Genomic DNA, 25,103 nt, shown 5'->3' with positions numbered 1-25,103 from the left:
CAGTGTGAAGACAATGAGCAGTAGCACTGGATGTATCACGGTGACTAGTGCTCACTGTAGCATTACGTCGGTCCCAAGCTGCAGTTATTGACTCCTGTTTTCTCCGGCAGACTTCCCCTCAGTCTCTTGAGTCTCTATGGACTGCAGAGCTAAATGACAAATTGCTCCTTCACACATCCCCTTATGCACAACTACACAGGCTGCTCAGCAGAGGCTTAAAGTACCACCAGGCACAAACCATGAATTCCTTGTTTTTTTTTTTGCTTTTTTTGTTTGACAGTTGTCTTCTTCTCTTGTCCACATCAATTTAAATGTGAATATTGGTGTTTTTATTTAGGACTGAAACTGTCTAAAAGAAACACTGTGCTGATATTTAGAAAAAAAAGGTGACAAATAGAAAAAAAATAAAATCAAAATGGTCAACAGACTCAGTAACCTAATTATCCAGAGAAGAGGAGCATAGCCTTCTTGTGTATTGATCTTAAGCTACATCAAACCCATTCATCTGCTTCCCCCACCTTCTGCTCGATATCGTCCAAGAGATCATTGAATCTTACTGACTGTCCCTGCCTCAGGCGATTATATGGGTTGATCAATATTTTCCCCTTTTGCTTCTGCTTGATCTCCTCTGCACACTGTGCTGATCAATCATCTGTCCTCAGCATGGGATTTCAAACACATGTAAGCCAGACGGTGGTTTGTTGGAAGTTTCTGGTCAAAATACCTGTTCTACACATCACAGTCTCTCAATTTAAAGTGTTTTGAAGTGTTTCATTATTCCCCCCCGATTAATTGCTGTTGAATCATCAGATGAAATTAGATTCAGTCTGATTCAAACAATTTCTCTAACGTTGGTCTGGACCATGTCAGATTGATCAGAGCCCACCTTATATCCCCTCAGCCCTGCATGAGTCACACAAGGTCTGCTCTGTACATTTTTCAGCCAGTTGTGGTCACCACCTGGGCCGCAGGCTGTATGAGTCATTACACGCACACAAATCAATAGGGTCTAATCCAGTGGCCGTCACCTGCCTGCTAACATCCAAGGACACTATTTCACACTAACACCTACACATAGACTCACATAAGCACGGACGCACCGTCAGAGGTGTTGACAGTGAAGCTCAGTGGAGCTGCAGCAGGGATTATGACTGACAAAAAGAGATTTGTGAATGTGACTGATGCAGCGTGTCCTAGAGCCTCCTCTGGTCTGTGCACTGTTCCTTCTCCTTTATAAAACACTGCTAACGTTGCAGTTAATAACACACAGTTTTGACTATTCTCCTCCATCCCCCCTCCCTTCTTGTCTCCTAGCGTAAAAGGAGAGACCCCGTCCCTTGCCCACCCTCCCCTGCTGCTAGCTTGCACCAGCATGGCAGACAGTCGACAGCCAGAAGACGGTGCCCCCCAGTGGGACCCATCAGGGGGGCAGGAACCCACAGGCACCCATGGGGCCAATGGCTACAATAACTCCGCGTACAGGACCTGCCAGCCTGGTGCCACCCACATGGCTACGACACCCTACTCCGCCAGGGAGAATGGCTTCAATGGGGAATTAACTGGTGCTCACGCTGTTACTGCAGGTAAGACGTGTTGATTATATTCAGACTCAGCAGAGGCTTTTCTGGAATTGTCTTGCATTTATGGGTTGTTCAAAGACGAGGATGGGATTAGGCCATTGTATATCAACTCAGGATATAATTAGGGTAGGTTGTGTTTTTGTTCTCTGTACAAACCTCTGCCATTTTAACCAGCAGACAGTTTGTAAATGACCAGCTGACCTCTTTAAGAGCTGCCGATTGGCTGTTGAAACAGGTGACGTTCAAACTGCAGCAGATTTCTCCTGCAGCGTTTTAAAGTGTCTCACCTGAATCTTTGGACTCAACTGGCTAATAAAAAATAATGCTTTAAGCATTAAGCATTAATGCTTTAAGCATTATTTTTTATGCATAAAATAATGCTTTAAGCATTATTTTTTATTATATCATTATGAATATATAATCTGTGTTTGTATTTTTCTGGAAAAATTAGCCTCGATAGATCCCGCCTGAAGTTTTTCTTTTTAGATAAATGAAAATGTTTCTTTTAATTTTCATTTCATTCCCTTGGCTTGAAGTGTTTTTTTGCACATAAATGAAACGTGAAGTGCAAATGTTCATTCATGTATATAAATCCGGCCCATGATATTTGAGAGGAAACTCTTTAAACATTTATATCTGACGACACTCACATTTTACTGCATCAGCAAAAAGTGCAAATGTGATGCATCTCCAACTCCGCTCATAGCAAGTGCAGACATGTAAATGTATAGTATTACCATAAGTGTGTGGATCAAACCAGGTAAAACATGCAAATGTGAAAGACAGCTGGCAGTGAGTGGGTCGGAAACATATCAGTGATGTTTGCTATCAGTTTTGAAATATGTACTGTAAATATAGAAGTGAAGGGGAAGTGAGGTCTGTGGCTTTGTGTGATTTACTGTGTCAAAATTCTGATTTGTAATTGTGACATCAGTAGCGCTGTTGACATGTGACAGGGACCTTCTTTCATAGAATTAAGGTACAATCACAAGCAAAAGTCACAGTTCAGCCCTCTAAATCACCCTGGTCACTTCATTTTTGTAGTTGATTTTGTTCAGAAGAACAATATACACACAGCAGAGGGGTTTGTCAGGACATTTTAATGTACAAGTTTTGTTGTCGGTGTCAATCACGGCAAATCAGATCACCTCATTTTATTCTCTCCAAAAGCAGAACTCACAGTTTAATAAGGGAAAGGAAAGTCTGCCAAGTCTGGTATTTGGGCTTGTGTGTAGTATGTGTGTGTCTGTGTTTGCGTGGTTGTGTGTTTGCGTGAGTGTGTTGTGTGTGTGTGTGTGTGTGTGTGTGTGTGTGTGTGTGTGTGTGTGTGTGTGTAAATCTTTGTCTACGACTTTCGACAGCGTTTGTGTTATTACGCGCATCCTGTCTCTTCTCGTGCGTGGGTTTTTCAGCACTCCAAGTCCTCACTAGAATCACATAGCCTGCTGTTATTAACAGTGCTATAATTAACACACAATATCTCTCTTTCTCTCTCTCTACCCCTCCTTCACCCCCTCAACAAACCCACCCCACCCTCACTCACGCCCTGGAGACATGAACAGTAATGTACCAAAGCTGTAACCATGGAGATGGCTCCCCTACAATTTACTTTGCCGGGGCTTTTGTTCTTTTTGCCTGTAGCTTGCCATAGACAAGGCCATTTAGCATGCGATAAGAGCCCAATTAACCTCCTATCTCCCCATTATTAAAGCTTAACTGACACCAGTTTTGAGGGCTGATTACAGTGTTTTTGAGAGTAGCTGTCTTTTGCCATTTGACCGTTTTCACAGCCTAAATGCCCAAGCTTTAATTTTTAAGTATCACTCACTCTTGATCAAATCTTCAAGTAATAACAATATGCAGATGAACGTCAGCGATGACGTCTGCTTCCAAGAACATTTCACTTGTTTCAAGGTTTTTGTTGGAAATGTTAATGTGTTGAAAAACAGAAAAGAAAGAGTTCGATCACTTCATTACACTCACATAATGTAACTTGACTCAAGAGACTCTAATCAGGCTGATTTGCACTAGAATCTATGGTAATAAAAAACCTGCTATTCAGAGATGATAACAATTTTAATGTACAGGGATTCATTGATTCATTCATTTTAGTTTTTTGGACTGTAAGTAACAAACTAAAAAATGTAAACATACTGTGACACTTACAAAGACAAAACCCTCCACCTGTGCTTTTATTACATTTATCTTTCCACTTGTTGGTGTATTTTTTCTGTTGACCTACTGTGACCACAAATGTGCTTCAGTAAACATAATGTGTGGGCGGAAAACCAACTGCCATCTTACCTGTAAATGTCAACAGTTATTTTCTTCTGAGCGTTCAGGCTCTGTTGTAACACAGGACAAAAACCAAACAAATCAAACTACTCATGTGATGGCTTTTATCTTTTATATTATACAAATCTTTTCAGTTTTGGCATTTGTTTCATGTTGTATAGATATGGTAAATGTAAATGGACCTGTATTTTTATAGCGCTTTTCCAGTCTACTGACTGCTCAAAGCCGCTTTACAACACTTGTCAGAGTCACCCATTCACACACACACTCATACGCTGATGGCAGAGACTGCCATGCAAGGAGGAGCTGGGATTCAAACCAGCAACCATCCCATTACTAGATGTCCAACTCTACCTGCTGAGCAACAGCCGCCGAATATGATAGATATGTTACTTCACTCTGAGGCGTACCCGTAACACACTGGGTTAATTAATTAAAATCAAATGTCTGCTTCCTACAGTTTTATGACAGAATTTGGATTTTTTGGGGTAAACTAATAATGGGTAGAGGGTGGTATCCCTGCATTGCTTTGCATTCATTTGCATTCAAAATTGTTATTGTCTTCCTAGTGTCATCAAAATTTACTATCATTTTTAGCCTGTAATATTTTAACCGATTTGCAAATCAACACACAGGGAATCCAGTAGGACAAGACCAGCAACTCAAACATATTGGGTCAATTTCTTTTTTTCTTTTTTTTTTTTTTAACAAATAAAATGCTTTGCTTCCTGATTATCCAGACTTACTCCCTCTCAAAGACAACACCCATGTTTTATATCCAGAACCCTTGTCACATTGCTTCAATCCGTTGCTCTTTAATAAAACAGAGAGGGTAACTTTAAGGCATTGAGCTGACATAATTAACAACTGCCAAGACCTCATGTGTTCCTTTGGGTCATTATTAGCACATATCAAAGACATGAGAGTTGTAAACAGCCGTCTTTCAGCTTCAAAGTAATGGTCTCAAACTGACATCAACAGGAAAAGAGTAGTTTTTAAAATCTTTTTGTGAGAGGGGAAAGCCAATGATCTTTTTAGTCTTTTCATCTCATGGTCTTCATCAGTAAGTGGAACTGACTTAGATACGATCCTTGTAATATATCACTTGTCTCAAGAGCTTGTCCTCATGCTCTGACAAAAAGTTGTTACCAGCCTGCATCAAAGTTGCTATCTGGCAGAAATCAGAGATAACAACTATCAAGAGAGAGGTGTGTCTCTTAAGTCATATTACCAACAAATATCTCCATTAATATAAGGTAACGGAAATTACCATAATTCATTAATTATAATGAACTCCTATTGCGTTTTTGTTGAAATGCTAGGAATGACAAGGAGGTCAGCTGCATCCATCTGCTGTAGTTACATATCTAAAACAATGTCTGAGAGAGAAGCTGGTGGCAGGCCATTCAGTGATATTAAAAACTAGAGAAAAAGTCTTCAAACAAACTCTGACCAATGCAGTCTCTTTAAAACGGATGTTTTGTTTGACATCCTTTGTATTAGTCAGTACTCTGGCAGCTGAACAAGTTGTAGGTCGTCACTGTCTTTTGTAGGGAGACCAAACAAGAGAGCAATGCAGTAGTCAGGCCTAGAGGTTATAAAAGCATGTCAAAGATTTGGGTTAACAGGGGTTAACAAAACTTTCTCCTCTCCTCCAGATTTTATAGACACTAATCTGTAATAATTATGAAGATCAGCATATCACTACATGCTCTCCAATCATCTGCATGAAAATGACATACTCTGAGCAGCTGTGTAACCAAAGCTGTGTTTGTCTGGCGAGCACCTTGTCAGCATACATTAGCATTGCTCCAGAGCAGGGCAGGGCGGGGGTAAGTGGGGCAGAATGGGTGACAGAAGGGCTGATGCTGGCACTCAGTGAGCCCTCTCCCCCCCGTGAAAAGCTCTTCAGGCACAACAAGAACCTATTGAAGCACGAAATTGCCCTCTTGACTTTCCTTTGAGACCAAAGTTAAAAAAAGCCATCGTCAGCCATGCTGGAAGTGGACAAGGGGAAAGATATGGAGGGAGGGAGACAGAAGTAAACAGAGTTAGTAGAAAAAAAAGAAGTATTAAGAGTTGGTGAGTTTATTCTAGAGAGTGGTCGGCTTGCATAAACTGAGGAAACCTTTGTGTTACATTGGGGATATTAGACTGAGCTGACACAAGTAACTCAGCCTAGTGTCAAGACGCCTGGAAGAGATTTTCTGTTGTTGAAGTCTCTCCGTGTCATCAGCTTAAATCAATATGTTGTGCTGCAGTAGAGAGGGGATTAGATCAAATGGAGCTCTGGTATGAAGCATGGACATAAACAAAAAGAGACAAATCCAAAGTTATAGGATGACTGAGTCTCGGAGATACACTCAATAAAATGGAGGTCCACGAATGAAATAACTAGCATTTTAGCACTAAATGCAAACGTATCATTGTTATTTTATAAGATATTAAAGGAATTTAATATAAGCAATTTAAAGTTTTAAGCCTAAAGAGTTATTTATTGATTTTGCATAGCATTGTCAAACTCAAGGACAGAAAAAGTCCATTATAAAATGTTCAGGAAGGAGGAGGTTCATGAATCTGCCGCAGAGAATAAAGTTTTCCTCTGCACTTCATCTGAAACTCTTCTTCTCCTAAGTGGCGATAGAGCGTGTATGACCACCCTCAAGAAACTTGTTGACCATCTTTGTGCGTGCTTTTGTTCTGTCTTTGTTCTCTGTGGCTTTTAAAGTTTTTCACTAATCAAAATGCAATAGCTATATATTGTTTTTAACTTAGTGATATTGTTCAGAAGAATTAAAGATGTACCGACCAATCTTAACTGTCTTGAAGACACATTGCAAGTTCATCATCAAATGTTATCCCATTGCTCGCCAAGAGCTTTCTTAAGTGGTGTTTTGCTTCATTTCTTTGCTGCTATATGTGGTTCCTTGCCAGGAGTGGGTAGGTAGAATATGTCCTCATTGCACCACTACTTCGTCATCTTCTCATGTTGGACTGAGGGCAGACTTGACCCTACAGTGACTCACAATTACCTCTTGCAATAAAAAGTGTGATTACGAGACGGAACAGGCCGAGGTTAGCTGGTTAGCATGCGAACAGCAGATATGTCTGTACCACAATACACGCCATCATTTTTCGATGTATTTTTTTTAATAAATAAAACAATGATAAATAAAAAGGTATGAAAATATATCTCTATTGATAAACTGTGTTTTGGATTCAGCTTTGTTTGGTTAGATTCAGTTAGATCATGTGTCGGGGAAAAAAAAACATTGGCTTTTATGATCAGCCACGTCACAGCCTTCATTTCCTTTTACACTGGAGGCTTCAGACAGACATGCTGCCGGCATCTGAATTGCATTGGGACCAAAATCAGTGGCCCACCAGTCTGTTGCTATGGTAACCCCTCGCTTTACACCATTTTGGGTTGCCGGCTGGTGTCGTACCAAACGGCACTCCTGCTCTCTCCGTGCCCTCTCAGTCCGTCTGTGTGTGTGTATGTGTGAGAGAGTGTGTGTTTGTGTGGCTGTGTGTTGACTCAGGGCTTCCAGTCGTAGTCTCTGCTTAGAGAGGGAGCGTCCTCAGCTTCAGTCTGCTTGTCATACAGGTAATACGTGCTTTTACTTAATCGGTAGAGTGTGTCTGTGTGAATGAAAATACGCAGATGTGATGTAACCGTTCTGAAAATCGGCGTAGCTTTTTGTGCGTGTGGTTTATTTTCCTGTCAAAGCCAATGAAAGGCGGTCTGCTTTGTCATTTGACATCACTCTGTTTCAGAAATGCTGAGACAGACCAGACAAGGCTAGTGTCATTACAGCCAGCTAGTTCTGTGGACGTGACAAGGTCATTTTTTACAGTGCTTTTGTGTGGCTATTGTGCGTTTTTCTGAATTGGTTCGGAAGATTAAAAATCCACAATGTCTCGTTGAACCCCGTGCCCTCGCTGTCTCGTTTGAATGTCCCTGCATGTGTCTGTCTGGAGGAGACTGCAGTCTGTTTTTATCCTCTCAAGGCGTATGCATGAAGCCTGTGGGGCAGTTCTCCCTTGTTCTCCTTTTTTAAAAAACATTTATCTTCCGATACAACTTGGAGACTAAAACACGTTAGTCTTGAATATATTGTTCATTTATAAAGTATTTATTATTCTCTCATCCATCCAGACTCAATTCACCAGAATGACCAAGCAAAAACATGCAGCTGATGAAAAAGATATTTGCATATCAGCAAAACGGCATGCCACGAGGTCGAAGGAGCTGCCTGAAGAGCTCAGGGACAAGATTGTGTCGAGACACAAGCCAATGCAGATGGAAAAAATTGTAAATTCTGAAAATCTAGATCAAAATCCAGACATGAGACTGTAACCTCAAGACGACTTGAACAAAGAAAACATTTTCAGAACACAGTGAGTCAGGATCAGTTCTTAACCAGCCACATATTTTCTCTCTTTAAACAAAATCTATCTTGAGTCTGAAAACATTTAAAGATAAAATAGATTAAAGCTGCAAGCAGCGATGAACAGACCCCCGCAGTCCACGCGCATTGGGCATGCTGCTGTCGGGGCTTGTTCATGCAACACCTTCCATTTAGGAAGATGGTACTTTATCATTTGGTGTTCTGCTCCTGCCGGTATTGAATAATGTATGCTGAAGTCAGAAGCACTCCCTGTAAGCTACATAAAAAACAAATAATGAGAGGACTACACTGTGTGACCCTACAGACTCGAAAACAGAGATTTGTATTCTTTAGCAAGGCAGCACTGCCCTCTGGTGGAGAAAGCCTGAATGTACAATGAAAAGACAGTGAAGCTGTTCTTTCGTCATTTAGCAATAAAAGCGCAATTCTTTTGATAACTTTTTGTCAGGGATGTCCACAGACGCTTCATGCAAAGTTTAGTGCAAATCGATCAAATTGTCTAGGAGGAGTTTGAAAAAGTTTTTCATTTTTCGCGATTTTGCGAATTGAAACTAAACTGAAACAAAATTGGGCATGGCCTACATCACACAATTCAGCTGAATTTAGGGAATATGTAGACATGAGGTTTAAAAATGTGCCAGTTACTTGCCAAAAATGCTTTTGTGTTGATTATAGCGTCACCTTGTGGTAATTTTTGGTGTGTGCGTTACAGGGGCCAGTCTATACCGCCCCATAAATTTCATTCACATAAGTGTTATGGTGTGGGCACAGTGCCGAATATTTAATTAGACTGCCACCAGAGCGCCACCTAGTGGCGAATCAGTAATACCTTCATTAGCTGTCCTCAGGAGGGCATTAGCAATAAATGATGAACTGATGTAGAGATATTAACTATTTCCATTTAAAGAGCGCCACCTAGTGGTCATCAGCCAAATTTTGCACAGAGCCTCAGGGGTGCATGTGGAAAAAATCACCTGAGATTCATGTCAGTCGGAAAGACCAATGTGGAGATATGTAACACTTCCTGTTTTGAGCAAAATGTACAGGAAGTTGTTCTTTAATAACTTGAGTATTGCCCTGCTCGGGCCCTAATTAAAAAGACAGAGCATTTGAGCACACAGTACAACTCCTCCTCAAATGGCATAATGCTGCATTCACCTGCTCCTCGGCTGGTCACATTTCCCAAGTTGGAAAGCTGTTTCCAGTATTTGAGTACAAAAAAAGAAATGAAATCAGACAATTACTAGACAATACATGACTTTGGTCAATGTTTCTTACAAACAACCCAATGGTTATTTTTGTATGTGATGTTTCAGCGCCATATGACGTCGCCTTGGCAAGTTGTGTACCAAAATTTCTGACTTTCCAAGTAGTTGTTTTCTGACTATGGAGGGCGTTCATATAAAGTTTCAATTTCCCACATATATGCTATAATGTCGATGTAAATGTTGTAAGTGTGCATTGGCTGGGTAGCAGGACTCTCCCTTGTTGACCATTCCTATTCAAGACCCAAGGACAAGCACCAGGCTTTGAAGCAAATTGACATATTGTCCAGACTGTGTAATTGCAACGTCATGTGATGCACTCAGGCCCCAGAATAACTTTTCCCATAAGCGTATTTTTCATGATCACTATTTGATCCACATGGTCCAACAACAATTACCAAGTCTAGAAGAGCCTCATGATTTAATCATTTGAAACCTAGTCAAGTTAAACCCTGAAGTTAGCTGGCTCAACTAGCAGAAGTTTCTAGAGTGGGTGCCACAAGTGATGTAATGTATTTTAACTTCATTCTTTATCTTTTTTTTCCGCAATTGTGTGCTAATTTTAGAAATTGCCTCACCATGTGTTTACTTCTCGCTTTAAAAAATGTGTGAGACATATTATCGACATCCTAACATGAGTCCACCAGTGAAGCATCAGTTTTAAAACAACAAAACAAATGCTTTTCAGGGTTGAAGACCATCTGAACCGCAAAAGATCTTGAAGCCATTTGGTCTACCCACAGACAAGGCATTCATTTTTGTCATGTTGAACTGAACTGTACACACATGTCTGCAGGGTTATCTGAACCTAGGTTTGTCTGAGGTCACAACCATTTCCTGCGTTTGGCAGTGGCCCCTTAAGCCGCTCTATATTCCAGGATGAAAGAAAGGGGTTTTGCCTTAAAGCAGTGAATAGGTGCTCCACATTCATTGCACTTTGCTGTTGAAAATTGGAAATGGCTGCATTTGGTAGGTGAGTGGGTTGTGTTAAGTGTTCCCGGAAGAAGTGTGTATGTGTGTAATTGCATGTGTGTATGGCAGCCAGCTTGTTTGTGCTGATATGTGGGCGACGCTGGATAGAAAGAAGGTCCTGAAACAACAGCAGAAAAGCATCACACTGCCACCCGATCCGACATAACCACTGATTCTATGCAAATGGAGGGTGGTTTGATTAGGACTCTACGGTCCCTCCTTGCATGTGAGGCAATATTTGAAATAATTCATACATACAGATGAAACTTTATTGTTGTCCCTGCTTTGCTGATGACCCTGCTTGGCTTCAAATTTGGGGGAAAATCCACAGAAAAAGCTACCTACTGTTTGCTCTGAGTAGTTATCAGTTTGAGCCTGAAAAATTAGATCTTTCCCCAGCACTGCTGGACAGTGGATTTCTTTGTGAAGGACTCGGGTCAGATGTTCTGCGACAGTCCAAAGGATGGGACTTTATGCACGTTCTCGAGTGCCTCGTCTCAGTGCCTCCCTCCGCTAACAGTGGCTAATGTTTGTTTAGACATGCAGTCTGCTAACACGAACTAATGATAAGCTTCCAGTGCAACACAGACGTTCCATGGAGCCCTGAGAAGGCAATGAAAGAAGATGATTACCACGAGTCTCTTCCAGTAAGCTAGGTTAGCTACGATGGATTGCTATATTACCTTAATGTTTGTCAATATACTGAGATCTTTTCACCTAATTAGGAGAAACTGTAACATGTACACTGTGTGTGTAATTTTGCACTTCCATTTAGTATGTACATAATTATTTGGTCAGTAAATCCGGCATTCTCAGAAGCATTGAGTCCATCTCTTTACAGATCAAAAAGAAAATGTCTGATTTTTTTTTATCACACACTTTTATTTAGTCCAGGTGTAATTTTTAGTCTTCACTTGTTTAGGAATGCTGAGTTTCCATGGTGACACTCAGCCTCCTCCAGCAACCATAGCATCCCCGCAGTTATGGAAACAATTTCTGCTCCCTCATACTGGCCTCCATCTCAGGTTTTGATGACATGATTCTAAGGTACATTCATATAAAATAGATGGAAGATGAAATTTCATCGATAAATTTCAAAAGTGTTGACTGCGCCAAATTCTATCCCACAGCTTCTCATTCTCACACAGTGATTTCACAGATTGAAACCTGGAAGGTGCCCATTACAACCACAGTGCCCTAATGCACTATAGCATCTGGGGATCTGCTGCACCTTTTCTTCCAGCCGATTTTGAGATTTAATTCAAATTAATTCTTGGAACTTTCCAGCTTTGGCCTATTCTTTAAAGGAATGTTTAATAATCTTAAAGTTGACTTTGCGTGTGTTTGTGTGTTCAGAGCAAGTGTCGGCGCGGATTGTACAGGAAGTGACAGCAGAGGCAGTTGCAGTGCTGAAGGGCGAACAGGAGACTCAAAGGCTGCCATCAGGTAAACCATGCAACACACACACACACACACACACACACACACACACACATACACACACACTCTCTCTCTCTCTCTCTCACTTTACCTCTACCGGGAGGCTGGGGCTTGTCTTAGCTTTGCGTTTGAGATGGTACATTCTGGATACATGACTGATGCTGAATTGCTGCAGATGCTCAAAATCTTTTACATTGTTGATTTATATGACTTGTAATGTTTTGTCCTTTTGCAGTTGAAGACACCACAAATTTGCCTCCTTCTCCACCCCCGTCGCCTGCTGCGGAGCACTTTGGTCCTCTGGAACGAGGTAGGCCAAGAATATAAGTGTGCTTATAAGAGTTTTTTGTCTCTGGTGGAGGAGAGTGTGCTTTCCTTCTTTTCCATGACTGAGGCTTCTGGACTTTTGTGATCGCCACCACATCGGGGTACTGATGTGGGTTTGCTCTGGGTGTACTCTTTAATCCCCCCTCTCAGGACATACACCACCTACAGGGACAAACCACAGAGTGGTGCCCATTCAAGAAACCTGTACACACCAGAGTTGCTAAAAGCAGGAACATGTTCTCCATTTTTCAGACATCCGTTTGTTCTAAAATCCTGCTTCCTCCTCCTCATGTACACCTGGAACAGATACAATCTGTATCTTCATCATCATCGACCATTTATCTCTAAAAGAAAAATGCTCACCTGCATGACCACCTTGTTACAAACAAGTGTGCTCTTTTTTATCATCCTCTTCTTCCATTTCCCTTTCTAATGTCCACACATCGCTGTCCTCCCACACACTAATATGACAGCCAATTTAGGTAACCCTCCAACTTCTTGTTGTTTGTCTCTTTTGTTGGATTATGTCTTTAGTTTTGCACGTCTGATCATGGTGTTGTGTTTTCTTGTCATTGTCCACTGTCAGTCTTTTTTGTATGTGTTTGCCTGTGGCTACAGATCAGAGGTTTAGCTTTATCAGCATCACAAGAGGACATGGCTGCATTCAAGCTAAAGTCAGCATTTTGTATGAAGCCAGGTTACAATAAAAGTTAAGTTGAAAACAGAAATTTGCCAATATGATGAACCTACTGCAAATTGATTGATAAGCTAGATAGCTGACCTCCAGACTCAAACAAACGGATACTAATATAGCTAAGTGTTAGCTAGCCATCTGATGTAACAATGATGCTATGCTCATAATTTACTGAAAACATCAATAATGCAGAGTTAACATACACAACACAGCACAGGTCGGCAAATTTCATGGCAAGGATGTTGTAATTAACAAGCAATATATATGAAAATTCTTTGAAAGAAGAAAGAAGGAATTAAACAGCTGATAATGAACTGGTTTCTGCTCAACATCATGCCATTTATTTTCGCACAAGTTTTTGTCAAGTTAAAAGTGCACTATGTAACATTTTTACCAACTTAAAAACAGAGAGAGTGCTCTCAGGACAGTTTGCACGCACTAACATGAGTTAAATATGTACTTTAAAGCCATATCTTTAATATGTATGTGTGAAAATCAGAGCAAACAAGCTTATATTTTGACGTGTTATCGGATTTGGGAACAAAAACAGCACGTTGCCCATCTGCAAGTCCTTTAGTTCAACAATAAAGGTCTCAGAAAAAGTTATGTAGTGCCCCTTAAGCTGGCATGATCATCAGATATTAGTCAGAACGTTGTTGGAAAAACAGCTGCAACAACTCACTGTAATTTAGTGGCCTGCTGAGAGGAAGAAAGACAGAAACTGATCGAAATTAATATTACATGACCAGCAGTTAAACAGAAACCAGTTAGAAAATGTTTTTATTAACTGCTTGTAGGAGAATAGCTGAATATCATTATTAGAAAATGTTGGTTATTTCCAGTACATTTTGTTGTAATCATTGTGGTAATTTTCTGGTTTTGTCCCCTTAGCACTTTGATCCAGTTCGGTTCTTCAAGTTTGACTTTGATTGCTTTTGATTTGATTTTGCTTAGAGCAATGTAGGGATTTCTGTGCAGCTGCCTGTAAAAACGGTTGACAGTGTAACGACATCAGTGTGCTTCATGCTTGTCCTTTGTTTACATGTCTGCTCGGTCTGAAGTGGCTGGAATGTAATGAGGAGAGTGTGTAGGTGGGCCAGCCATGCACCAAACACAGATGGTCAGTTTTGTTAAGAAGTGAGTTGAGGTCACAGGAGTTCCTCCAGAAGGTGACTGTGTTCTTGACCATGTAGAGTGGTTAGAGATGGTGAAAATATTACTTTTTGCTCCAAAATGATGATTAGTTGGTGGGTTTCACTTGGTCCAGAGGTTTGGTTAAGAGGTGGTATGAGGGTTAGTTTGTGTAGTGGCAATGGCAAAATCACACTCTGCTACAATTACTGCTTTATTAGTAGTATAAATGGTGTAAGAAAGATATTTTAAATTACTTTTTGCGTTGTATGTCTCCTACTTTAGTATTGATACCTTCCTCAAATGCAGGATGTCAGTTTTGTTTGTTTCAGAGTATGGCTGGCCCCCAGAGCTTTGTCATCTTTGAGTTGCTTGTCACTGTCTCCTTGTCAGTGTCCTGTGTGTTATGTTTCTCTTGCTCTCGATCAAGCTTTGTCCTTTTCCTGCATTCCCCTCTCTGGTGACTCTCTCTGTTAATTTGTCGTCTCTTTTTTGTTCTCCTCAAGCTTTATCTCCCTTTTCACAGCAAAAAATTACCATCTTAAAAAGTCAATTAAAGATTTATATCATAAAGAACATTTGATTATTTGCTTTAAAGAAATGACAGAAAACAGCTGCCCTCCAATCAGTCAAGCATTATAGTTATATAGTTATGAATTCCAAGGTAAAAATAAATAAATAAATAAGATAAATGTATTATTTCGTTGTCCCAATATACAATATACTATGTTACCATGATGCAACATTTGTTTGCTTTCTTCTTCTTTGAAAATCACAGAACCCCACAGATAAGTTATAAAATGTTAAATCACCTTTAAGATGGGCATTCTTTGGTGAGTTTTCCATCATCTTTTCTTCCTTCTTTTCCTTTATTTTCTTCCTCCTCTTCACTCTCTCTTTCAGTCCGTGTGTCCAGATTTCCCTGCAGTTCTTCTCCTTGTGTCTGTCTTGTTTGTAGATGTAGGGGATGAGGAGGAGGCGGGGCCTCTCCGCCGCTTCCAAAATTCTCGGGAGAGGTGCAAGTTCCTCGCCCCCTCCATCTCAGTTTCCGTGCCCGAGGACGACCCCTACCACTCCGACGAGGAGTACTATGAGCACCCATTGTTCAGCCCAGAGTGGACGCACTCGGGCTCTCGCCCCACAGGGCAGGCCGTGGCCTTTAGACAGATTGAAGGTGAACCACGCATGGTTCCTCTTTGCCATTTCCCTCCCTCCATTCCTCTCTCTCTCACACTCTTTTTCTCTCCTTTCTCTTTTTAACACCAATTTCCTTCCCTCCTCTGTGATTTGACCTCCTCCCTCCATCTCTCCCTCCCTCCGTTCCTCCGTCTCTTCGTCCGTCAGTTCCTTCTTCGTCCGTCAGTTCGTCTCTTCGTCTTTGTGTGTGTTTGTCTGTCCATGTGATGTTCGTTTGCTCAAAATCTGGGCAATTTCATTATTGTTTAACAGTCATATTTCTTTTTTCCATTTATTTCACCCAAAGCCATTACTACCAGTGGTTGCCATGCCGTAAAGTCCAACACATAGCAGTGATGTCTCTACAAAAGGACAATGCTGTAATTGTCATTCACCCAATGGACATAACACACATAACGTACAGTTGACATTAGTCACCAAGACTTCTGGGACATGGGTTGAGGTCCAGATGGCTTTCATGATTATCTAAGAGATACTGCATGATTGATGATCTCCATGCACAAGTATCCTCTATACCAGTCACCTTCCAGAGTTGAGTTCATTCCTCAAGATGGCCCCTCACCATGTCAGACCCCCTACAATCACCCTAAACTTGGCTCACACATTCACTATGGCAACTAGGAAGACTTTCATCTCCACACACTCCACAAACAAGCACAGAACCTTCCATGTTATTGTCTTCAGTAGCACAAGATACCGTTTCTTTTAAAAAGTGTTAAACCAAATATGTGGAGGAAACCTAGGCCCTCAATATAGTCACTTTAAGGAAATTCCAACACTTAACATAGCCTGCTATGTTACCCATAAAAATAAAGCCTTTGGCTAGTCTGCTTTGACAGTGGACATTTAGGGCCCGTGTCCACATAATGTTTATGTGGCAGTGTGATTAGATGCTCTTGAGAGACGAGGAAAAAAAGATGCTATGTTGGCATTGACTGACATTGGCTAATGCCATGGTAACAGAGGGCTGGCTACACAGCTTACAGTGGGTAGAGTGATAAAAGCACAACACGCAACAGCAACATTCAGTGTCCAGCAGTGTCTGACAAATTGACATTTCTGTCTCTGTTCAGTTTCTATCTGATAAAGTTCAAGATAAACAAACACAGCCAGAACAAGCTTCTCCAGTATTTTCTTGTTTTCCCAGGTGACAGGTGACAAGTCCTGCCCAAGCTAATATATGTTTGGTTGCCTGAAAAAGAGTGTTGGTGATGCCACCCGTGTCTTTCTGAAAAGTTGAGAGATTTTCAGCCAGAAGCAGTTGGATGGGCCGAGCAATAAAAGGCGGACTACCCTGAAAAATGATGCTGGGTATATTACTGCTATGCTGTCTTGTCATTGGCAACAACGGAAAAAAGACACTGGCACCCAGAAAAGAAACGTTACATTGATACAGATCCTTATACCACAGCTTTCTCCGAAAGCATAACCTGGTAGAATTTAATCATTCAAATTCTTCTGTTTCTGCACAATTGAAAACCATGATGTGGATGAGACTTAAGATGCAAAGATGTATTAATCAATCTCTAAATAGCTTTTTAAAAGTTTTTATTCAATTAAAGCAATGACAAAGAGGAGATAAAAAGCATTAGTCTTGAACTGTATGAATTCCATAAATCAAATGGAAACAGCTATGTCACACACAGCAACAAATAGAATTTGTGTAACCTAAGCAAGAGCATAAACTCATACACAGCAATGGCTCCTGAAGAGCAAAGCTTCACTTCATTGACTGTTACATGGTCAAAAAACCAGTCCATGCAGTTTTGAGAATCTGAGGCACTCTGCTTTTAACTGTACTGGACTGAAACACTTCATGGTCTCCTTTTCTAAAGAGCCAGAGATTTCAGACGTGCTCTTAGTAGAAGTGCTTCTACATGAGCGCAAGGTTCAGCCTTGAAGTGTTGCTGCTTCATTGATGTTGCCATTTTCCTGAAACAAACTCAGTCATCAATGATGGTAGGTCAGTCTGGGTTACAGGCATGGTGTGTGAAATAGAAAGTGGAAATGATAATGTTTCAGAAATATACAGATGGTATTGAAATCGAAAAAAAAAACAAAAAACAATCTAACCAATAAATCCTACAGTTTCCTAGCATACTGGATATACTTAGCACCTAAAGTAGAAACAAGCAGAACTAAAAACCACATACACAACACTCTACTGTATGTGTAATGTACCTATATGTGTGAACAGACATACACTTTAGGTCATCTTTTAGCAGAGCTGAAAGTGTCCCATCATAAATTGTGTTCTCACATAGCCCAAGTCTGTGTTGCCTGTAGTCTTAATGTGTCCCCCTCTCACCCTGTTTTTGAGAAGAAGAGACCATGGAGGCTCTTACAGCTGAATACGAGGAGGAGGAGGAGGTGGAAGAGGAGGAGGAGGATGAGGAGGAGGAGGAGAGTGCAGAGGCAGCAGAGTCCGAGGCAGCTCTTGATGAGCAGCAGTGGAGCGGGGAAGAGCCTGAGCTGGACAGCCCCCAAGCTGAGCCCTTAGAGCAGGCAGAGGGCGTAGACGAGGCCCAGGATCTAGACCTGGAGCCGGCTGAAGCAGCTAGTGCTGCTGCAGAGAGCTCTCTGGAAAGAGAGGAGGAGGAAGCAGAGGGTGAGGAGAGCCCTGAGACAGGTGTGTCCTGCCCTCTGCTCTCCCTGCCTGCATGTTACTGCATTGTACACCCTATAAGAATGCCAGATGTGTCAAAAGGAACTCACATAACATTAGCATTATAATCCAGGTGGAATGGCAAGTAATCCTCCCCGCGCTCTGCTGTGGCTGCAAGGCAACACAGGCTTGTTGGTGAAAAGAGTCACATTCTTTTAACAGAACCTGGTTTTATTCTGCTATCTTTGCGCTTGTATCTTCTTTTTTGTGCTGTGGTTTTCTGGGCCGGCCATTTTGTATTGGTATGATGAAGTGAAGTGTTGCTGAACATGAAAGCGCTTCTGTTTACCGGCTAGGAGCTAACAGGTTTCTTATTATGTTTGCACATGGCTTGGTGCTGATGTATCGGTGCTATGCACTTTTTTGTAACCATGAATCATACCGACTTAACATGGATCTCTCATATTTTTGTCTTTAATTGTGTTTCCTAATTTGCAGGGGATTTTGTGTTGGCTGTCTCATGTTAAGTGTGGTGTAGTGGTCTCATCAAATGCATCATTTTATCGAATTTAAATTCATTGGTTTCTCGTATGTTCCGACACTTTTAGTGGCATTTCTCTGTCATTTACATATAAGCTATATTGGTGTAAATATTTTGTGTATTATGCAAGAATAATATTAAGATCGAAACATAATTGGATGTTAATGAAACTTTTTGAATTTGGTAGATTTGAGACTTTTTTGCCAAATTCTCTTCACATTTTACAAAGAATGACAGAAATGCTATTCTTTTTGTATCTGATGTTCTCAAGAGTCGCATGTGTATCCATCCCATCTATTATTGCTTGTTTCCCATAAATCAGCATCACAGTTGCCTCATGCCGGTTCCGTCACATACCATGTCATACTATCATCCATCTGTGACTTGGTGAACTCAAACCCGCCGTACTTCTTCAGTGATGGCCGTATCATTGTGCCGTAAGTTTCCGAGGCTTTCCCAGTCCCTGGCTTATTAAAGATCTCACTCGCAGCATGCCAAAGCATTACTTCTCTGTGGTGATCAAAACAGCCAACTTACAGATGTTCTTTCAGCTTTGAAGATGGACTCAGACAAGCAGGGCAGCGAGAAAAGTGGTTCCATGAGCCCAGACAGCATTGGATCGGAGAAACGCCCAGAGGAGTTTTTTGAGCCCCAGGTCCAAGGGTTCTTTGCTGGGGAACGAGTTGTGCCAGAGAGCCCCACCATGGATATGCCATCATTTGTACCGCCTAGTGTTGAAAACCAAGCCAAAAAATCCCCCACCAAATCACTCACACTTCAGCCTACGTACGGTGAGCCGATCACGGTGTCAGAGAAACAGGCTTCAGTCGAGGTGGTTGAGTTCAGCAGCATTGGATCTCCATGTGATTTCTCTGCAATGGGAGACAAAGTTCAAGGAGGAGACTCAACGAGAGATGCAAGAGACAGATCTGGAATGTCGGCATATTTTGAAACATCAGCCATGGAGGTTGATGAAGCTCCTCCATGTAAGGGTGAGGGTTATTATGAACTGAGCAGAGCTGGTGACGAGAAGAGTGCAGTTGATTCCAGATCTCAGGAGATCAGCTACAGCACACTAACTGAAGCCCAGGATAAACCAGAAACAACAAAAGACACTAGAGTGTTCACAGTCCCTGACAGGAGTAATGACTGCAGGCTTTCTCCTGGTAAACTTGCCTTAGAACAGAGGAGTTACTCACTTAACATCACTATTGGAGCACTGGATCAAAGTGGCCAAGGCAGACCTAGGAACTTCTCCCCACTAGCCACAGATATCATGTCATACACTAGTGGAAGTTTAGATGAGTCAGCAGACTACCTCCCAGTCACTACACCCTCTGTTGATAAGCCTCCATCCTTCCCTCCCCTGATCTTAGAGACTGCAGCTTCCGTCACTTCAGATTCATCATCTCCTCCTAGGACCACTGAGCCAGTGTCGAAACCCAGCCCTGAACCAGCATCACCAGAATCACCACAGCCTAATAAGGGCACATATAAAAATGGCACAGTGATGGCACAAGACTTACCTGAGATGCTGGACCTTGCTGGCACCCGTTCCAGACTTGCATCAGAAAACAATGACCCAGAAATTACCAGAAGAAAGTCGATTCAAGCTGATGCTCCTGCCTTCGCCGATGACCCACTGGCTGGCCTTGTTTCAGGGGAACAGAGTCCCAGAAAGAGTGACAGCCAGCTGGAAGAAATGGGCTATTGTGTCTTCAGTGAATATTCAGGGCCAATGCCTTCTCCTGCAGATGTGTTCAGCCCCACAGACACTTCTGCACAGGTCTTCAAACACTCTGTCTTGGAGGAGAAAGTGGCTGAGCAGGCCAGGAAATTAGCGGTCAGAGACACATCTGTGGAGGACAACATCCAGCCATCAGGAGTAACTGATGTCAGTGAGGAGAAGGACCAGAAACAAGCAGAGAGAAAAGACTCTGAAGTTGAAGAAAAGGGCAAAGAGGTTGTGGATGATCAGCTGAATAAAACTGTAATTGAGATGCCAACTGTTCAGCCGAGTGAGACATTTGTAACACCAACAGTCACTGTGACTCTAGAAGAAGGCGGGAGGTCAGATAGTGAGACTCAGCGACAGGCCAGCGGGGAAGGCTCAGCGTCAGAAACTGAGATTGCCGACTATGAGAGGCAGATCCGCAAATTGGAGATGGAGGGCAGGCCTCTCAGTTTGGAGGAGGAGAGAGAATTGCAGGAGCTCAGAGAGAAGGTGAAACTGGTCCACCAGGAGGCCTATGAGGAAGTGGATGCAGAGGATGTGTACCAGCTGACTGGCGTGGCCAAGGACCGAATTGCCAGGCCTGTCAAAACATCACCTGCTTCGTCCGTGGAGAGCAACATTGATGATGACAAGCTTCTCTCCCCAGTGCTCTCACCTTCCAAGCTTAAACAAAGAGAAGTCTATGGCTCCCCCAAAAGAACACCCTCACCTGTGTTAGGAATAAACAAAGAGGAAAAAGAGAAAGAGGAGTCAGAAAGAAAGATGAGGGAAGCGCAAGAAAAGGAAGCAGCCGAGAAGAAACTGAAAGAAGAGAAAGAAGAGGCTGAGAGGAAAGAAAAGGAAGTGAAAGAGAGAGAAGAGAAAGAAAGGAAGGAGAAAGAGGAGGCAGAGAGAATACTGAGGGAAGAAAAAGAAAGGAAGGAGAAAGAACAGAAAGAGCAGGAAATTAAAGAGAAGGCAGAGAAAGAGGAGAGAGAGAGGAAAGAGAAAGAAGAGAGAGAGAAGAAGGAAAGAGAAGAGCGGGAAAAAATGGAGCAAGAGGAGAGAGAGAGGAAATCACGGGAGGAAAAAGAAAGAATAGAGAAGGAGTTGAGAGAGAAGGAAGAGAAAGAAAAGCTAGAAAATGAACTTAAAGAGAAGGAGGCGAAAGAAAAGCTAGAAAATGAACTAAAAGAAAAGGAAGAGAAAGAGAAGATAGAGAAGGAACAAAAAGAGAAGGAAGAGAAGGAGAAAATAGAGAAGGAACGAAAAGAAAAAGAGGAGAAAGAACGTAAAGAGAAGGAGGAGAAAGAGAAGACGGAAAAGGAGCAAAAAGAAAAGGAGGAAAAAGAGAGGATGGAGAAGGAACGTAAAGAGAGGGAGGAGAAGGAGAAGATAGAGAAGGAATTGAAAGAAAAAGAGGAGAGAGAGAAAGTGGCCGAGATGGACAAAAAGGTTGCTGACAAGCCTGTTGAGAAAGAGGAGCAAGAGGAAGACATGTTGGATAAAGCAGGGGCAGCAAAGGAGATCCTAGAGACTCGTGCTGCCATTGAATCAGTGGTGACGGTCGAAGATGATTTTATCACTGTGGTCCAGACCATCGACGAAGCAGACGAGCCGGGACACAGCGTTCGTTTCTCTGCTCCACCTGAGGCTGTAGCCCTTTGCGCCACTGCCCAGAAAGAGGAGGAAGAGGAAGAGGAGGAGTCTGTGGAGTTGGCCCAAGAAGCAGACATGGAGGCTGCAAGTCTAGAGGAGGTGGGTGATGTTCCTGAGACCTCTGCCTCCCCCGAGAAAGAGGCTCAAACCGTAGAAACTGAAGAGCCAACAGAAAGCTATGATAGAGATGAAACCACGATGGATGACTCCATCCTGGACAGCTCCTGGGTCGACACACAAGGTGAGACAGTTTGTTCTGTGATACTGTTCTTTTCCCTCACCTGCGTCAAATTAACACATGTAATGTTTGACACACATGTTGTTCATGTCCTATTTTTGCCACACTGCAGATGATGATAAGAGTATGTTAACGGAGCAGATTGAGCCTTTGCCCAAGGTGTCGAGCCCAGCACAAAAGTCCACCGTAGTCCAGAAAAAGCAGACACAACAGAAGAAGATGGAGAAACAGGAGAAGCCAGTGAAACCAAAGGCCAAAGGAGGGAGGCCCAAAGGCCGAATCTCCACACCAGAGCGCAAACCTGTTCGCAAAGAGCCTGTCTATATCCCTAGAGAGGAAGTCAAGAAGAAAAAAGGTTTGTACGATTTTCTTTTTCTGCTGATGCACAATATCTGACTTATAGAAATCTATGGTTGATTTTTAAAGGTCACATAATTTAAAAAGAGTTTTTTAATATAAGAAAAGAAATAGAAATGCATATAGCCCCTATTTGGAGCCTGTGGCCTTTAATATCCTTTATTATTCTTTTAGTCTCCATCTTGTTGGCACATTTCAAGTGCCTAATTGGGGCACTCTGCTGTTCTAACTTCACTAAAAGCATCTTGTGATTTATTGCTTATCTCTTTAGCTGTTTGTGTCAAAAAATGTGCAGTCTTATTAACTAACTGACACCTTGATTTGAGTCAGCCTTTTTTTTTCTTGCTCAACAAATATGACTAAAGACAGGGAATTTTTAACCCTCAGCATTTCATATTTTAACATGTCTGTAAATGCACATTGTTGTGTCTCAATGGCCTTGTCTCCTCTGATAATTTAGCTGTGATAAGGAAGACTGAACTCACCAAAAAGATGGATACTCAGTCTCAGTCTCCAGTCAGGAGGAGCGTGGTGAAACCAGCTGTTCGCCAGACCCGCCCTACCCAGCACCACTCCTGTCCTAGAAGGAGAACCACAGGTGACACTTTGTCTTGGCCACCAGAACACCAGTTCCCACCAATCATACCTCCACTGTCAGCATCTGTTTACTTTTGGAATCCATTCTGTGTTATTGGTTACAGTGTTTTTTTTTGTTGTTTTTGTCACGTGTGTCTTCGTTTTTATCTCAATAAAGATGAACTGCCATACACGTTTCATTCAGCTTCTTTTGTTTTTGGTGTTTGTGCATTTTCTGTCTTTATTCTTTTGAGAGCAGCTTAACACCAGAGTAAGAGCATCGTTTTCACCTACTTTTTGGACCAAGTTTTTGATTTCACCGAACACTTTCCAATTAAATTTCTGTCACTACAGCAAGGTCAGCAAAAACAAGATGTTCAGATGGTGTTAAGTTTCTCTATAAGTGCATGCTTCATTTACAGCCAAGTGTTTTAATGTTCTTGGAGAACTGTTCTTAGTCTAATATTTTGTCCTTTTAATATTTCATTCCAAATATGTGATGATAGCTGGCAAGTTGTTAATTGTGAAAATCCTATATGCTCCTGACCTCTCTGGTCTGTTAATTCTTACATATCTACTTTAGTTTTTTCGTTCTATGGTTGCCAGGCAACTAGTAACCATTGTTTTGCTCTATGGACCTGATAACATAAAGACTGATTTGATGCTGATGCTGCTCTCTCCCAGAGGCAGTTTGCACTTCATTTTCCCCCGACGTACTGGATTCTGTGTCACTGATGATGAAAGCCCTGTACACCGCTGCATTGCCCCAATTAAATTATTTTCCAGGGTTGCCTTACATAATGCAAAATCCCCCATTCTCTGTGATATCTTGCCAAATCTTTGCAGAAAAGAGCACCCAAGGGGCCGCAACCCAGTCCAACAGACATTCGATTTGTCATATAGCTTGTCATGCCAGGTTTGAAAATTCAAAAATGTATTTTGGTATTTCTGTTGGACCCCTTCTGAGCGTTGAAGGTCAAAGCATGAATACTGTCCGTGTGTTTTAATTTTTCTGTTTCTGTCTCTCAGAGGCCCTACCAGACGGTCGTCAGCCTCTCAGTGTGGCCAGACAGTCTCGAGACAGAGCATCAGTGAGTATCCTCCACCGGCCTGACGCTGGCATGACCTCTGGCACTGAAACCACTCAGAGAAATACCATATCAAAGCTTTCTTGAAAAACACTCAGAGCAAATTGACTCTGATGGTAGAAACCAAAGCAGCAGGGACTGATTGCGCCATCTCCTGAAACCAGAACTGACCAACTTTAGATCTGCTGTCATCCCTTTGTGGTTCTTTGCTATAAAGAGTATTAGAGTTTACTGAAACCGTATTAAAGTATGTCATTAATGCATAATTACATTGAAACAGATCTCAAACCTTTACCTCACACACACAAGTTGCCTAGTGAATCTTCAGGCGTGCATGCAGACATGGGGGGGAAAAACACAGAAATTAGAAAGATGAATTTTCAGTAGAATTAAGACTTATTAAGAAGCTGCTACATAATGTCTCCTGTGACTTCCAGGGCAACCTAATCATCTATCCATTCAGATCAACAACATTACATACTGAACGCTGTCTGTCCTGATGCTATCCAGGCCCTAATCACTGTATGAAAAACAGTGCTCTGTATTTATAACGCCACTGTTAGCTGTTCTTTGCGTTTTATTAAAAAAGATATTCATGTGTGTTGGTTTTTGTTAAACGTTGGCTATTGTTGCCTTGTTTAATAGCTTTTTGCGCAAGTAGAGAAGACGGATCCACTTAGAGAGGTTTTTTTTTTTTTTTTCACTGAGTGGGTGTTGAATCACCCCATGACATTTCTCCAGCGACTGTGGTCGTGACTCCATTTTACTCCTCCACCATGGTAATGACAGTTATTGCATCTAAAATAAAACAGTTACTGCATTTCTTGAATGTCATGTCATTACAGCATACAGTAAGTCTGTTCACTTTGAGCCCACATTATATTTCACTTTTGATTTAAAGTCTTTTATACATTCGTTACAACAGTCTTCATGTGTTAAACAAGATTCCTCACAATATTGTTTTTTGTTTAGCATTTTGATTTCATACATTTTTAATTTCTTTGCTGACATG

The 25,103-nt window shown here is 41.8% G+C and overlaps 1 protein-coding gene across 1 annotated transcript in view; it reads left to right on the top strand.

Moving 5' to 3' along the window:
* map2 (microtubule-associated protein 2) overlaps window positions 1–25,103 on the top strand; it is a 96,855-nt gene that overhangs the window by 52,734 nt on the left and 19,018 nt on the right. Inside the window, exons 5-14 of the mRNA XM_037110084.1 lie at window positions 1,315–1,583; window positions 11,881–11,970; window positions 12,200–12,274; window positions 15,075–15,290; window positions 17,637–17,942; window positions 19,011–21,043; window positions 21,491–22,073; window positions 22,183–22,425; window positions 22,888–23,025; window positions 24,033–24,094. Coding sequence (XP_036965979.1) covers window positions 1,373–1,583; window positions 11,881–11,970; window positions 12,200–12,274; window positions 15,075–15,290; window positions 17,637–17,942; window positions 19,011–21,043; window positions 21,491–22,073; window positions 22,183–22,425; window positions 22,888–23,025; window positions 24,033–24,094 — 3,957 coding nt within the window. The 5' untranslated portion in view covers window positions 1,315–1,372. The remainder of the gene's footprint in view (window positions 1–1,314; window positions 1,584–11,880; window positions 11,971–12,199; window positions 12,275–15,074; window positions 15,291–17,636; window positions 17,943–19,010; window positions 21,044–21,490; window positions 22,074–22,182; window positions 22,426–22,887; window positions 23,026–24,032; window positions 24,095–25,103) is intronic.

The sequence above is a fragment of the Acanthopagrus latus genome, chromosome 9 (genome assembly GCF_904848185.1).
Source record: "Acanthopagrus latus isolate v.2019 chromosome 9, fAcaLat1.1, whole genome shotgun sequence".
Lineage (NCBI taxonomy): Eukaryota > Metazoa > Chordata > Actinopteri > Spariformes > Sparidae > Acanthopagrus > Acanthopagrus latus.
The sequence above is the reverse complement of the archived record's forward strand: the minus strand, read 5'-3'. Positions and strand labels throughout refer to the sequence as shown.